This window comes from Rhineura floridana, chromosome 3 (assembly GCF_030035675.1).
Source record: "Rhineura floridana isolate rRhiFlo1 chromosome 3, rRhiFlo1.hap2, whole genome shotgun sequence".
Classification (NCBI taxonomy): Eukaryota; Metazoa; Chordata; class Lepidosauria; order Squamata; family Rhineuridae; genus Rhineura; species Rhineura floridana.
Genome location: NC_084482.1, coordinates 159,145,284 through 159,158,413, shown reverse-complemented (window position 1 = coordinate 159,158,413; position 13,130 = coordinate 159,145,284). Strand labels below are relative to the sequence as shown.

The window sequence follows — 13,130 nt, the reverse complement described above, 5'->3', positions numbered from 1 at the left end:
ATTACTCACAGAGCTGAACTTTGGTATGCATGTAGTTTCAAAAGACACTGATTAGATACGTAAGATAATGTAACTCATTCCTCAATTTGAGATGTACAAATATCACATCACCAAATACTCCACATTAGTTAGAAAGCTGAAATTTGATACACACATAGTCTTAAGACATACTGATCATTATAAAGCAAGGGGTTGGGAAACCTGTGAGACTCTACACATTATTGGACTTCATCCCTATCAGCCTCAGCTAGCATGGCCCATGTTTGGGGATTATGGGAGTTGTTGTCCAGCAACCAAGGTAAATGAAGGAAAAAATGACACTTGAATGTTACTCACTAAATATTACACAGTTTTATCTGATGTTGCATGTGAAGGTCCTGGCTGAGCATATGTAGTAGGCAAAGCTGCACTCGTGCAGGCGGGTCAGCAAATAGGCAGTTGTGCTGGTCAGCTCTTTAGCAGGGAAGGGGAACAGGGCCAGAGCTTCTCCAAAAATGAAGGATTTATTGATGAAGTAAAATAAAAGACAAATTGCAAGGAAAGTTACTGAAGTCTGCCAGAGGGGGAGGGGGAAGAGAGAGAGAGAGAGAAAAGGCAGCAAGCCCAAGGCAGCTGCACAGCAATGCTTCAGCACTTGGAGAGAAAGGTGCAGGCAGGGCTGGCTCCAGGAATGCCAGGGCCCTTGGGCATCAGCTTGCCCTGGGCCCTGGCATGTGTGTGTGTGTGTGTGCGCACACACATGCACGTGGCACCCCCCACCTACCTGTCTGCTGTCTTTTACCATTGCCCTTAACGAAGATGGCGGCCGCGGTTTCCCTAAGGGGATGACTTCGCCACCATCCTTGTTGATGGCATGCATGTGTGCTACACGCCCACATCTCTGCCATCAACTAAGATGGTGGCAGGGGCTTCAGTACCTTAGGGAAACTACGGCCGCCATCTTAAGGGCAACGGTAAAAGACAGCAGACAGGTAAGTGGGGGGACATGAGGGGCTGCGGATCATGGAAGGGGAGGGGAGGGGCAGCTGAGGGACCCCCTGTAGCTCCAGGGGCCATTGGGCTAGTGCTCAACCTGGCCACCCTTTAGAACAAGCCCTGGGTGCAGGGAACGCTGGAAGCTGACACAAGAGAGAGGGTCCAAATGAGACAAGGGTGATGTACTGCTATGCGAATGACCCATCAGCTAATGTTTCTTGTCAGCACAAAGATTTCTGCTTGCATAACAGAATGTTCTCCCCATGTGCCCCTAAATCTGTTCTAGGGGTTCCCATAGCCCTCTGGAGCAGATTTGGGGCATACATGGGAAGAGAAGTAGGAAGTCCTGTTGCACAGATGGAAAGCCTTGCACTGGGAGGACACCTTAGTCGAATACCACCTATATTTACTTGACAATATGTATATACCGCTTAACTCTCAATAAAATCTCTAAGCAATATTATACCTATCCTTCTGTTAGGAGCATGTCACTGTTAGGAGGGCAGGCTTAATCCAAGAGAAGGCAGGGAAAGTAGTCATTCCCCAGCCGTGGCAGAGTATGTTTACTGGGCAAGGATCACAAGTTACTTGGAAAAGTTATTTTTTTTGAACTACAACTCCCATCAGCCCCATCCAGTGGCCATGCTGGCTGGGGCTGATGGGAGTTGTAGTTTTAAAAAGTAACTTTTCCAAGCTCTGCTGCAGACATGGATGCTCAAAGCCAGGAGTTCCAGATTGCCCGTCTGCCAGCAAGACCGTTTTCTTGAAGGGCCTAAGACCATCTCTCACCTATTGTACTTGTCACCCTCATTTGCTCCCCCCCTTTCCACTTTGTTGATGAGGGTAGTGCACTTTAAAAATATGTATATTGATTTTCAAAATAAATCCAGGCAAACAATCTAACGTAAATCAGTGCAGAACTTTGCAAATCCCTTAGGGCTGGAAAACTAAAGAAAATTAACAATCCTTCAAGCAGAATCTACAGATATTCTGGGTAATAATAACAATATCACAGACATTTCAATATAAGGAAAGCCATAATCAAAAGATAATAAATAATATGCAGTGTAAACAAGCCATCATGCATTCCAAATCCTTGCATAATGCGACAAAGGGTTCTTTTTATGTTTCTTTGTGTTAACAAAACTATTAAGATCTTTGATTGAGCGATCTTAAGCTTTTGTCAATTTTGTCATCAACAGAAGGTATCACACTGAGGTTCCAGTACTCCAACGTTACAAACTTCAAATATCTCCAGTGTTATTTGGGTGGGTGGAGTATTGTTCTTTGTATGTTTACCCTGTATATGTGTTGTTTTTCAATTAAAATCCACTGTTTCATGATGGTTAATCATGCCACCATTAGCAAATGCCCCACCAAGGTCTTATTTCAATTGGTCCATATTTTCAGCTATATAAAGATTCACTAAGGCTGACTGCAGGGTCCTGGTTTGATGCACTTTTGGCTGCAAGCTCTGTCCACCTGAGCAACAGCTTATCAAATCGGTGTTTGCTTTGACCCATTTGTGTACCTGAAAGATAAATCCTTTAATCCTACAATGCCAAGTCTATGTAGTAGTAGTTAAGTAACAATTAAATATCTGGGTCATCATGTCCACATAGCAGCTTCCCATGCCCTTGGATCTGCAGTGGAAGCATTCCTGAGAAAAACAGATACTGTTTCCCACTTAGACACCCCCTTCCACAAAAGTGGGAAGTCAGGTGTGCAAGCGCTCCGCCCCATACTAGTCCTGCAATGGTCTCTTGCACAGGAGAAGGCATGCCTGAATTGCCATGCATTTGATGTTATGGGGATCAGTCTACTGAAGAAGTCCGGGTGCACTTGTTCAAATCATGGCACGAATATCTTTACAAATAAATTTATCTCCTTTGTTTCTACGGTCAATATATATATTTTATTGCAACTGAGCATTGTAGCAGGAGAAAGTAACCAGTATAAAAAGATTAAATGTGGTTCTTCCCACTGCCTGAGGGCTTACAGTCTGAGGCTGCATATGAACAAAATATTCTTTGAGCAGACGAGCCACTCTGCAAACACATTCCCTGTGTTCTGAGCAGAATAACGACTGAGGCAAAGCTCAGTGAAAACTGGTTTGGGGTATTTATAGCTGAGATTGGCTGTCCGTTTCATTGTCATGAACCCATCTTCCTTCCACACCCTGGAGCAATTCTGTTTTAAATTTTTAAAAGGGCATTTACTTTAATTGACTAAATGTACATGTGGCACTTTAAAAAACGAAAAAGCCTCTGATGACTGAATAAGTGTTGCAGTTGCTGGTATTGAATGCAATAAGAGTTACTTTTCTGCCCTCCAGAGGAAGGGCCATAGCTCTGTGGTAGAGCACTTGCTTTACATGCAGAAGGTCCCAGTTTTACTCTCTGGCATCTCCCATCCTTTTCTAACCTTTGGATCCCCAGATGTTGCTGGACTACAATCTGCATCATTCCTGACCATTGGCCATGCTGGCTGGGGCTGATGGGAGCTGTAGTCCAACAACATCTGGGGACCCAAAGTTTGGGAAAGGCTGGTTTAAAGGATCACAGGAAGTAGGTGACAAGAACTCTGGAGAACTACTGCCAGTTGTAGTAGGTATAGATAACTTTGGGCTAGATGGACAAATGATGTGACCTGGCATAAGGCAGCTTCTTAAGAAATTAGCAGAAGTTATCAGCAAGCTGTATGGATAGATGGTATATAGATGCAGATTCACCATTAAAACAAAAGAACGAAGTCCTGATTAGGATGGAGAGGTGAAGACTTTTTCTTTCTTGCCCAGCAAGTGGTAATATTGATCAAATATTGACAGTTCAAGGGATGCTCCCTAAAAGCGCTTGAGAAACAGGATCATATCTCTGAGGAAAGAGGGAATTCTTTATTTATAAACCACTAAAGGTATATGATCCATTCATACCACAAGCATGAGTAACTGGGAACCGGTGGGGGAAAGTGCTGGATAAGGTTATGAAAAGTTCACTTAGATCTCCCATTATGCTGCCATGTGTGTGCAACGGATGGGAGCAACAGGGCTCTATTGAGCCCTATCAGAATCTCGCCTCCATGCAAGGGTACTACACTCACATTGCAGGTAGATTGTGCCCCTTTGATTTATGTGTAAAACAGTGTTTTACTCTCTTATTATTACAATTTTACTGCTGATCGTTATTACTGTTTATTGTTATGATGGTTTAATGCTGAATTTTTATTACGTAGCTTTATTGATAGTTTTGCATTTAGTTTCTACAGCAACTTTCTATTTCAGATAGTGTTGGAAGGCATGTTATAAATGATGGATGGTGTGCAATCATATTGAAATGCAAAGCACCTCTGTGCTACCAATATAGATCAGTTTCATTCCAATTTCACCACAATGGCTCCTAAGCACAGAGATGGAGGATTGTAACGCTATGAAGGGACTGTGAGTTGGTAACAAAAGCAGCCCTCATCATCTGCATGATTCCAAAGGTTCTTTTAGGGCATCCATAGCAGTTAAATCAGTTTCAAAGTAGTTTCAACTCATCTATTAATGGGCCTATTGCCATTGCCTTAAGGGCCATATAACTGTGGTGACATTCTGAAGTGGAAGAGTCTTAGTGGGGTGTCTCAGCAACAGATCTGAACTTCAGATATGATCAGAAAAAGTATGCAGATAAATGTCCTTGGCAGCTGCATCTTGACCTTGCAACTTCCTTCCAAAGGAGAACTAATGTGTGCAGGGTATTTCTACTCTAGCAGGAGTAAATGGCAGAAAGCAGCCTCTTGAAACCATGCAGATATGTCTGCTTCTTTTATTCTATTTTACACCAATGTGCTACATCCAATCTACCTACCTACCTACCTACCTACCTACCTACCTACCTATCTATCTATCTATCTATCTATCTATCTATCTATCTATCTATCTATCTATCTATCTATCTATCTATCTATCTATCTATCTATCTATCTATCTATCTATCTATCTAATCTGTCTGTCTGTCTGTCTGTCTGTCTGTCTGTCTGTCTGTCTGTCTGTCTGTCTGTCTGTCTGTCTGTCTGTCTGTCTAATCTGCCATTCTGGCAGCTGCTTTGTAACAGTCACAGGTACCACCTGTCACCCAGCAGCACAGAGAATTAAGAGTGCCAATTGTAGCTTGGATTGTTATGATTAATGTTGACCCAAGTCTAAGTTGTGCTGACACCAATAACACAGGCTTATCCATGGTGATGTTTTATAAAGGCAACAGTGCTCGCTGTGAACAGCCCAGCAAATACCTACTCAAATATAAGGAGGAGGTTTATAGAGAAATATTGAGATATATACTTGTTGGAAGCCAAATACCTAAGAAGCTGCCAACATGAATGGAACAGAAGGTAATAATTTTTACATCCCCATGTCCAACAAGACTGGTGTTGTTCGGAGTCCATATGAGTATCCTCAGTACTATCTGGCAGACCCATGGCAGTTTTCTGCACTGGCTGCTTACATGTTTCTTCTGATTCTTCTGGGATTCCCGATCAACTTCCTGACTCTCTACGTCACAATCCAACACAAGAAACTCAGAACACCTCTGAACTATATCCTTTTAAATTTGGCCATAGCCAATCTCTTCATGGTCTTAATGGGCTTCACCACTACCATGTACACATCTATGAATGGACATTTTGTTTTTGGAACAGTAGGATGCAATATTGAAGGCTTCTTTGCTACAATGGGCGGTAGGTGTTTTATGTTTTCCATCAAGTATTCAGCTATGAATTAATTGTAGAAATAAATGCATATTTCAGACCGTCACTCAGGGCGTTCTTCAGAATTCCAAAAGCTATTAAAATGTAGAGAGTCTGCTTATACCTTCTTGTTTAGCATACCTGAACTAAGTTACCCATTCTGGAAGTATGTTAATAGAATTGACTGGAAACCAATCTGTTGGATGTGCCGGCAAATGGTTCATCTTCAAAAAGTGCAATGCAAATATTTTCTTAATATATAGATTTGTGTACTATCCTGCTTCTGTTCCTCCTTTATAAAGAGATTGCAGTTGTGATCTTTCTCTGGTTTAGGTACAGGATATTTAGGAGAACATTTAGGACATTTAGGAGACCTCTCACAACTTAGTTGAAATGGCAGGGCTTTAACTAAGCCATCTTTTCTTCCATGTGTCAAACAGGAATGGAATTAAACTGTTAACAAAAAAAAGATGAAAACTATTTCTGTGCTCAAGTCAGTTCCAGTCTTCACCTCTCAGTCATTTGGATTCTGTGATGTTATTGTTTTTTACTTGGTTTGTCATTCGACATACAGTCCTCAGGGTAGAGAAAACCTACATTTGAAAGAAAATAAACCAGCAAAAAGGAAATAAACCCAACCAAACTGGCTCAGTCTCTTTAGGCTGCCTTTATCCATAATCAAGGAGGGCAAAAATCCAAGATTTATTCCCCTCACAATTCAGTTTTAAAGTGTTTTGCTCTGAGCAAAGTCCATCCAGTGTTGTTTCCATGCAACCCCATTCATTTCACCGTGGTTTGTAAAGAAGCAAACCTTTAAAGATGTGACTATTCCCAGGTTATTGTTTGGTTACAGGCAGACAGCAGAGAAAACAAACTTTTGGTCAAGAATTATGTGACTCAAGCACTTTCCTCTCAAGCATCCCTCGCTGGGAGTGGTATGCTGCATTCAACCTATTCTCCAAGGGCTGAGAGACAGAACAGTGGGAGGTCACAGCAACGTTAAAGAAAGGATCAAAACAAGCGTGGGATGGTGCTTAAAGCAGCAAAGCTGTGCTGGGTTTTGACCTGCTGGTTTTTTATGTAGTTCTGCTTGTGCTTTGATCTATTTTGTTGGGCTTTTAATTGTTACTGTAACAATCTGATAACTGTATCATGAGTCACCTTGGACAGCTATGCAGAAAGATGAGGTATACCTGCTTAAAACAAAATAAATTTACTAAATGAATAAATACACCCAGATTTACCCCAGTTCACATACAAAACAAGGGGTAGAACATTAATGTAATGAGCAAAACTGGTGCAGGAGGAATGCCAATTATAGTGAGGCAAGTGGCAGGAACGGTGTGTTGCATAGTGCAACACACCTTCCCCACCACTTCCCTTCCTGTAACCTGCCCCCAATGTCACTTGTTCCTCCACTGGACCCTGCTGGGAAGTATACCTGGCTGAGAGAGAAGCACTTGAGGAAAGGGGCTACAGGGACACGAACCTTGTGAATGAGATATTGGAAAGCAGCATACAAATATAGTGAGTAAAAAAATAAATGGCAAGCATGAAGAGGGGGCAACTTTCTCATCCTCTGTGCTTAGTTGCATGGATTTGTCAGTATCTCATGTGAACCTAACCCTAAAGGATGAGGAAACAACAGAGGTGTCTGATCTGACAGGCAGAGGATGATACTGGGTAGACAGTAGGGCAGGCGTATGGAATATGGTGCCCTCCAGAAGTTTTGGACTACAGCTCCTATCTTCCCTGATCTTTAGCCATGCTGGCTGGGGCTGATGGTAGTTGGAGTCCAACAACAGCTGGAGCACCACAAGTTCCCTATCCCTGCCATAAGAGTACATAATGACAGTCGATAACATGTCCAGGATTTATGTCTTCCAACCCATTTCTGAATTTTACTGTGACTGGCAGTGGTTCTCTGGAGTTTCAGGCAAAGGTTTTTCCAACACCAGCAATCTGATCAGTTTTTAACTGGAGATGCAAGGGTTTGAACTCGGGATGTTTGCATGCAAAGTATGTCCTCGAACACTGAGCAATGGCCCCTTCCCAAAATGTTCTTAGTATTTTCAGTGTAGTTTATTCTTGTAATTATTAGAAGCACAAACCAATGGGAAAAAGAGGGACCCTGTTAGTTGCTCTAGGAGATGGCTTTTCCATTCTCTCTCTTTTTCTTTACCCTGCTCTTGAAGGCTTCAAGACTGTTCTTGAAGTTGATCCAGAGGCTGCAGCTAGTATGGCTGCTAGGCTGATGTGGAGTAGCCCAATGGGACCATGTGTCATTGGTCTTGAAAGTGCTGCCAGTGAGCAACTGGGCCAAAGCCCTAAATGGCTTGGGACCCAAGTATCTAAGACAGCATCTTCTCCTACATCAACCATCTTGGGCCTTAGGATTAGCAGGTGAGGCTTTGTTGGTGGAACTGCCGCTGGGGGCTGCCGAGTGGGTGTTAATTCACAACAGAGCCTTTTCAGTGGCAGTTCCCAATTTATAGAATACCCTCCCTGGTGAGGCGTGTCTGTCTCCTTCATTATGGACTTTCAGGAGATATTTACCCAGATGTTTGATGGCCAAAATACACTGTTCCTGGCAACCCTGTGATAACACATTCAGATCATGTTTTAACTGTTTTTAGATTTGTTTTAAAAATATATGTTTTATCATTGTTGTGTCAGCTGCCCTGGGCTCCTTCGGGAGGAGGGGCAGGATACAAATTGAATAAATAAATAAATAAAGTAAATACCTCCCACTTGTGCTAGACGTTTATTTTGCTCTGTTACAGGTGAGACAGCCCTATGGTCTCTGGTAGTCCTGGCTGTTGAAAGATATGTGGTGGTCTGCAAGCCCATGAGCAACTTTCGTTTCAGTGAGACCCATGCCATCATAGGGGTGGGTTTTACTTGGATTATGGCCTTGGCCTGTGCTGGTCCTCCTCTCCTTGGGTGGTCAAGGTAGGTATACATCAAATCCCTGGGATGAATACATGTTATAAATTTGGGGGTTTGGACAGGAAAGCACTAACAGGGCCAAAAGGACTGCTTAACATTCCTTACTGTCTGAGGCAAAGTTTGCCAAGCACAGCTTTTTTAAGGGAAATTAAAGGTAACTGACCCACAGTGACTGGAGATACTTTGGAAGATGGGAACCGTTTTTGGCAAAGGAATACCTTTCTCTTCCACACCTCTCCACAGCCAATAATGATGTCATCTAGGTCTGTGTATGTCTATGAAAATGAACAAAAGGCAAACAGCAGCTCTGAGACAAACAGAGGAAGAGTGAGCTTTGGGCTTTGGAAGGAAAGAAGGCAGACTTTGGGATGCCTGGCAACCTCTCTGAAGGTCAGATATGGGGCAGTGGATTTACAGCTATTGGCGTGTTAAGATGCTTACTCCATCTATGCTCCACTTGTATATTTGTAACTAAATCCAAATATTACCAAAGATACCCCACTGCAAGTGTCTAGAGATCTCTTCCTCCAAAGGAATCTAAACCTGGGTAGCCACTGTCCCTGGAACTTCTCACCATTTGGGGAAGTGGGGCGCACGTAATAGTCTACATTCCCACAGATTAACACTCGTGGTTTAACTTTAGGTATATCCCAGAAGGTATGCAGTGCTCGTGTGGAGTTGATTATTATACACCAAACCCGGAGGTCCACAATGAGTCCTTTGTCATCTACATGTTTGTGGTACACTTTGTCACACCATTGACTATTATCTTCTTCTGCTATGGGCGCCTTGTCTGTACTGTTAAACAGGTAGGTGAACCTACAAAAGCATAAAACTCTTCCCCTCTCCGCCCTCAACACAAACCAACTCCGACTGAAAATATTTCTCCTGACTTTAACACTTTCAGCCCAGTGCACGGGGGTTGGTTCCGCAATGGCGGTGTTAGGATAATCCACGTTTTGGCTTTGTAGCTTGAGTTCACTTCTGAAACATAACAACCACTATATTTGTGGAATGTCAGTGTTGTATTTTGTAGTTAATTTGGTTGTCTTTAAATGCTGTAAAGCCACTGTTCTTCAACCTTGGGTCTCCAGATGTTGTTGGACTACAACTCCCGTCGTCCTTGGACATTGGCTAGGCTGGTTGAGGTTAATAGGAGTTGTAGTCCAAAAATATCTGGGGACTCCAGGTTGAAGAACAATATGGTAAGTCATCCTGAACACTGCACAGGCACTAGAAGGGCAGGATATAAAATTTAATATAAATAATTTTAAAAATTCAACCTGCAATTTGCACAAACCCAGGAATTTCTTGCAAGTTTTTTTCTACTTCTGCTTCCTGCCATGCCAGCATTAACAATTCACCATATTGTAGTTTCAGGTGGACTCTAGCTTCCAAAATGGACATCAGCCTCATGATGGAGAAAACCAACTTTTTAAATTTAGGATGTAACACAACAGAGGTCCAGAGTCTTTAACTATAGTAACTTAACAAATGTACCCAGAACTGCTTCTTTCCACATTGGACTAGGATCCTGATAGTCCCTCCTCCAGTTCTTAACTGTCCATTCCCAAATGATACCATTGCATAGTCTTTTATTCATTTCTTAGATTTATATCCCACCCTTCCTCCGAGGAGGAGTCTGTATCACACTCTGTTGTCATGCTTCTAGGCTGCAGCTCAGCAACAGGAGTCTGCCACCACCCAGAAAGCTGAGAAAGAAGTCACACGCATGGTTGTCATCATGGTCATTTCCTTCCTTGTCTGCTGGGTCCCCTATGCCAGTGTTGCTTTCTACATCTTCACTCACCAAGGATCAGACTTTGGTCCTGTGTTTATGACTATCCCGGCCTTCTTTGCCAAGAGCTCCGCTATTTACAATCCGGTGATTTACATCTTAATGAATAAACAGGTAACTTGGCAATGTTGCCCTAGCTTTCCAACAATATAATGATACTTAACAGTTTACAGCACTTCTCCTAAGTGCTTAAAGTGCTTCCTGTGTACATTATCTTAATAATTCTTGTAACAAACCCTGTAAGGTAGGCCAGTTTTATCCCATATTACAAATGTAGAGTGGGGGAGACTGAAAGACAATGGATTCCCTAAGAGATGTTGTTGCTGAGCTGAGATTTGAACTAGGCTCTTTAGTTCATCAGCTAAATTTATCTTTACTGCACTTTGCTTCTTATTAATGTGCCCAAATGTAATGCACCTTGATGGAGGTGGTGATGGTTAATGTGAAAAATCCCTAATCACCTATTTTAAAATAGAATGGTGTGGCAAGGAACTGGAGGGGATGTTCTCACATTTTCTTGAGGATGATACTTGCTCCCAGTTGGTTGCCAAAACACCTGCTCCCCCCACCCTCTTTCATTTTACTAAAACAGCAAACTGCTCATGACTCACCATTTGCGAACCATTCACGACAACAGGACTAAGCCTAAGCATTTTTCAGACTATGAATTATGGTATTATCAGTTGCTTCCCTGGGAGCTGGGTTGTGCCAGGGAATCAACATATGAGGATTTTTACTTGCTTCAAAATACAGTACAGCCTTCACTATCTGAATGGGCAGAGAGTAACAGCATAAAACGTAGGGTTGCAGTGAGAGCAGAACAAGGGAAGGCATAGTGAAGTCAGCTTCAGCAGATTCGTGTGGCCAATGTCTAGATGGTCTTTCTGGATGCTCAGATGCACTGCGGACCTTTTGGCACGGTTCCTACAAATTCCACATGCTGATCTTGTTTTATTTTTTGTTTAAAGTTCCGTAACTGTATGATCACCACCCTCTGCTGTGGAAAGAATCCTTTGGCTGAGGAGGACACCTCTGCTGGAACTAAGACAGAGACTGTCTCCACAAGTCAGGTCTCCCCAGCCTAGATTCACCAAAGAAACCTTTGACTTCAGACTGTTTCATCTGCACGACCACATTCTTTTCACCTCCGCTGTCATCACTCTCTGCAGCACGCCATTTGCAACTCACTTGGCAGGGAAGAATGGACTCTTCTTTTTCTGACTGTGACTCTCAGACAAGTGAGTCTGTAGGTATTTTTGTGACGGCACTACAAGTGGTGCAAATCAGGTCAATGACCATGATGCTACATGAGTTAACGGCCCCAAAATGCATGCCTCTAAGCCATATATCTCCTGCAGATTGACTTCCCTGTTTGGTGTAGCATTTGCATTTAATTCTGGTTTTCAGCCATCTGCCCTGCGTCCATAAGGTTGCCTGGGGGCAACTGGCTGTCTTTAGGGATACACTGCCTCTGTTCAGTTTTCATCTTGCTCCTCCTAGGCTATTTTCTGAGCTTTGCATAAAATGAACAGGTGAACATTAATGGCTAGCAAATTGACCTGCTTTTTGTTGTTGTTGTTGATGCTGCTGCGGTTGTTCCTCATTTCTTATTATTTAGAGACTTATTGAGGCTTCATTCATAATCAAGAAAAATGTGTAACTTGAAACTCACTTTTGTGTACTGGGGGAGTGGGCAAATATGACAATCAAGACATCCAGTTCATAATAATTTAATGTCTTCATACACTTTTTGTAGCATTTCATGGTTGTTGACCTTTCTTTAATGCAATAAAACTGCAGTACACCACACCGTCGACGCCCATATGGTGTCAGTGCAAATCATAACAGGCAGGATTTACATTTCATTTCAGACATGTACTGCCATTGGCCCTATTTATTTATTTATGTATGTATTTATCTAAAAAATGATAACCCACACCTTCAAAGCCAATTGGCATTCCCAAGGCAGTTTATAGAAAGCAGAAAAATGGATGCCAAGAAAACTTAACAGAAGAAAAGTGTCCTGTCCTCTCGCTCCTCCTCGCAGCCCATAGGAAGCCCAGGAACATAGGAACCTGCCTTGTACCGAGTCAGATCATTGGTCCATCTAGCTCAATATTGTCCACACGTGCTGGTAGCAGCTCTTCAGGGTTTTAGGCAGGGGACATTCCAAGCCTTACCTGGAGAAGCCAGGGACTGAATCTGGGACCTTCTGCATGCAAAGCAGATGCTCTTCCTCTGAGCTACAGCCTCTCCCTCTCTGGAAGGCTGGGAGTACCTCTTGAACAATGTGAGATGAGCTGTATGGGGCTACTGAGGGGAGGGGTCAATTGTCCAAAATTGGACTTGGGTCCTAAGATAACATAAGGAAGTTTGCAAAAATAAAATTTTCTAACTCCTCCCCACCCAACAGTGCTACACACTATTGCACATTGTCTTCCAAACCTCCAGAATGGTTTTTCAGGGCTCACGGATGTCTGCGGGCAAGAGAAGTATGAAGAGGATCCCAGTGGGCAGGGTTAGTCCCAGTGTAGCTTCTCAGCTGCTTCAAAGTAACATGGAAGCGTTGGGACTGGGTGGTGGGTTGCACAGGAACGCCTCATATTGGGAGGATGCAGAGAGTGTCCAGCGGCTGTGAAAGGCTGGCATGTGGGAGCACCAGTTCCAGGTTCCAGCAGGGAGG

General features: G+C 43.0%; 1 protein-coding gene across 1 annotated transcript; it reads left to right on the top strand.

The window, feature by feature from the left end:
• The first annotated feature begins 5,330 nt into the window (after positions 1–5,330).
• Positions 5,331–12,135, top strand: RHO (rhodopsin). The gene is made up of 5 exons (XM_061618485.1): positions 5,331–5,691; positions 8,484–8,652; positions 9,293–9,458; positions 10,322–10,561; positions 11,416–12,135. The coding sequence occupies exons 1-5, from the start codon at positions 5,331–5,333 to the stop codon at positions 11,530–11,532; spliced, it is 1,053 nt and encodes a 350-aa protein (XP_061474469.1). The 3' UTR covers positions 11,533–12,135.
• Positions 12,136–13,130: the final 995 nt, after the last annotated feature.

What these genes read in the sequence shown, in the direction of transcription:
- RHO (XM_061618485.1), top strand. Translation starts at nt 5,331, where the DNA reads ATGAATGGAACAGAAGGTAATAATTTTTACATCCCCATGTCCAACAAG. An exon ending in CCTCTCCTTGGGTGGTCAAG is followed by an intron (nt 8,653 to 9,292) that starts GTAGGTATACAT and finishes GTTTAACTTTAG; the next exon opens with GTATATCCCAGAAGGTATGC. An exon ending in TTGTCTGTACTGTTAAACAG is followed by an intron (nt 9,459 to 10,321) that starts GTAGGTGAACCT and finishes TCATGCTTCTAG; the next exon opens with GCTGCAGCTCAGCAACAGGA.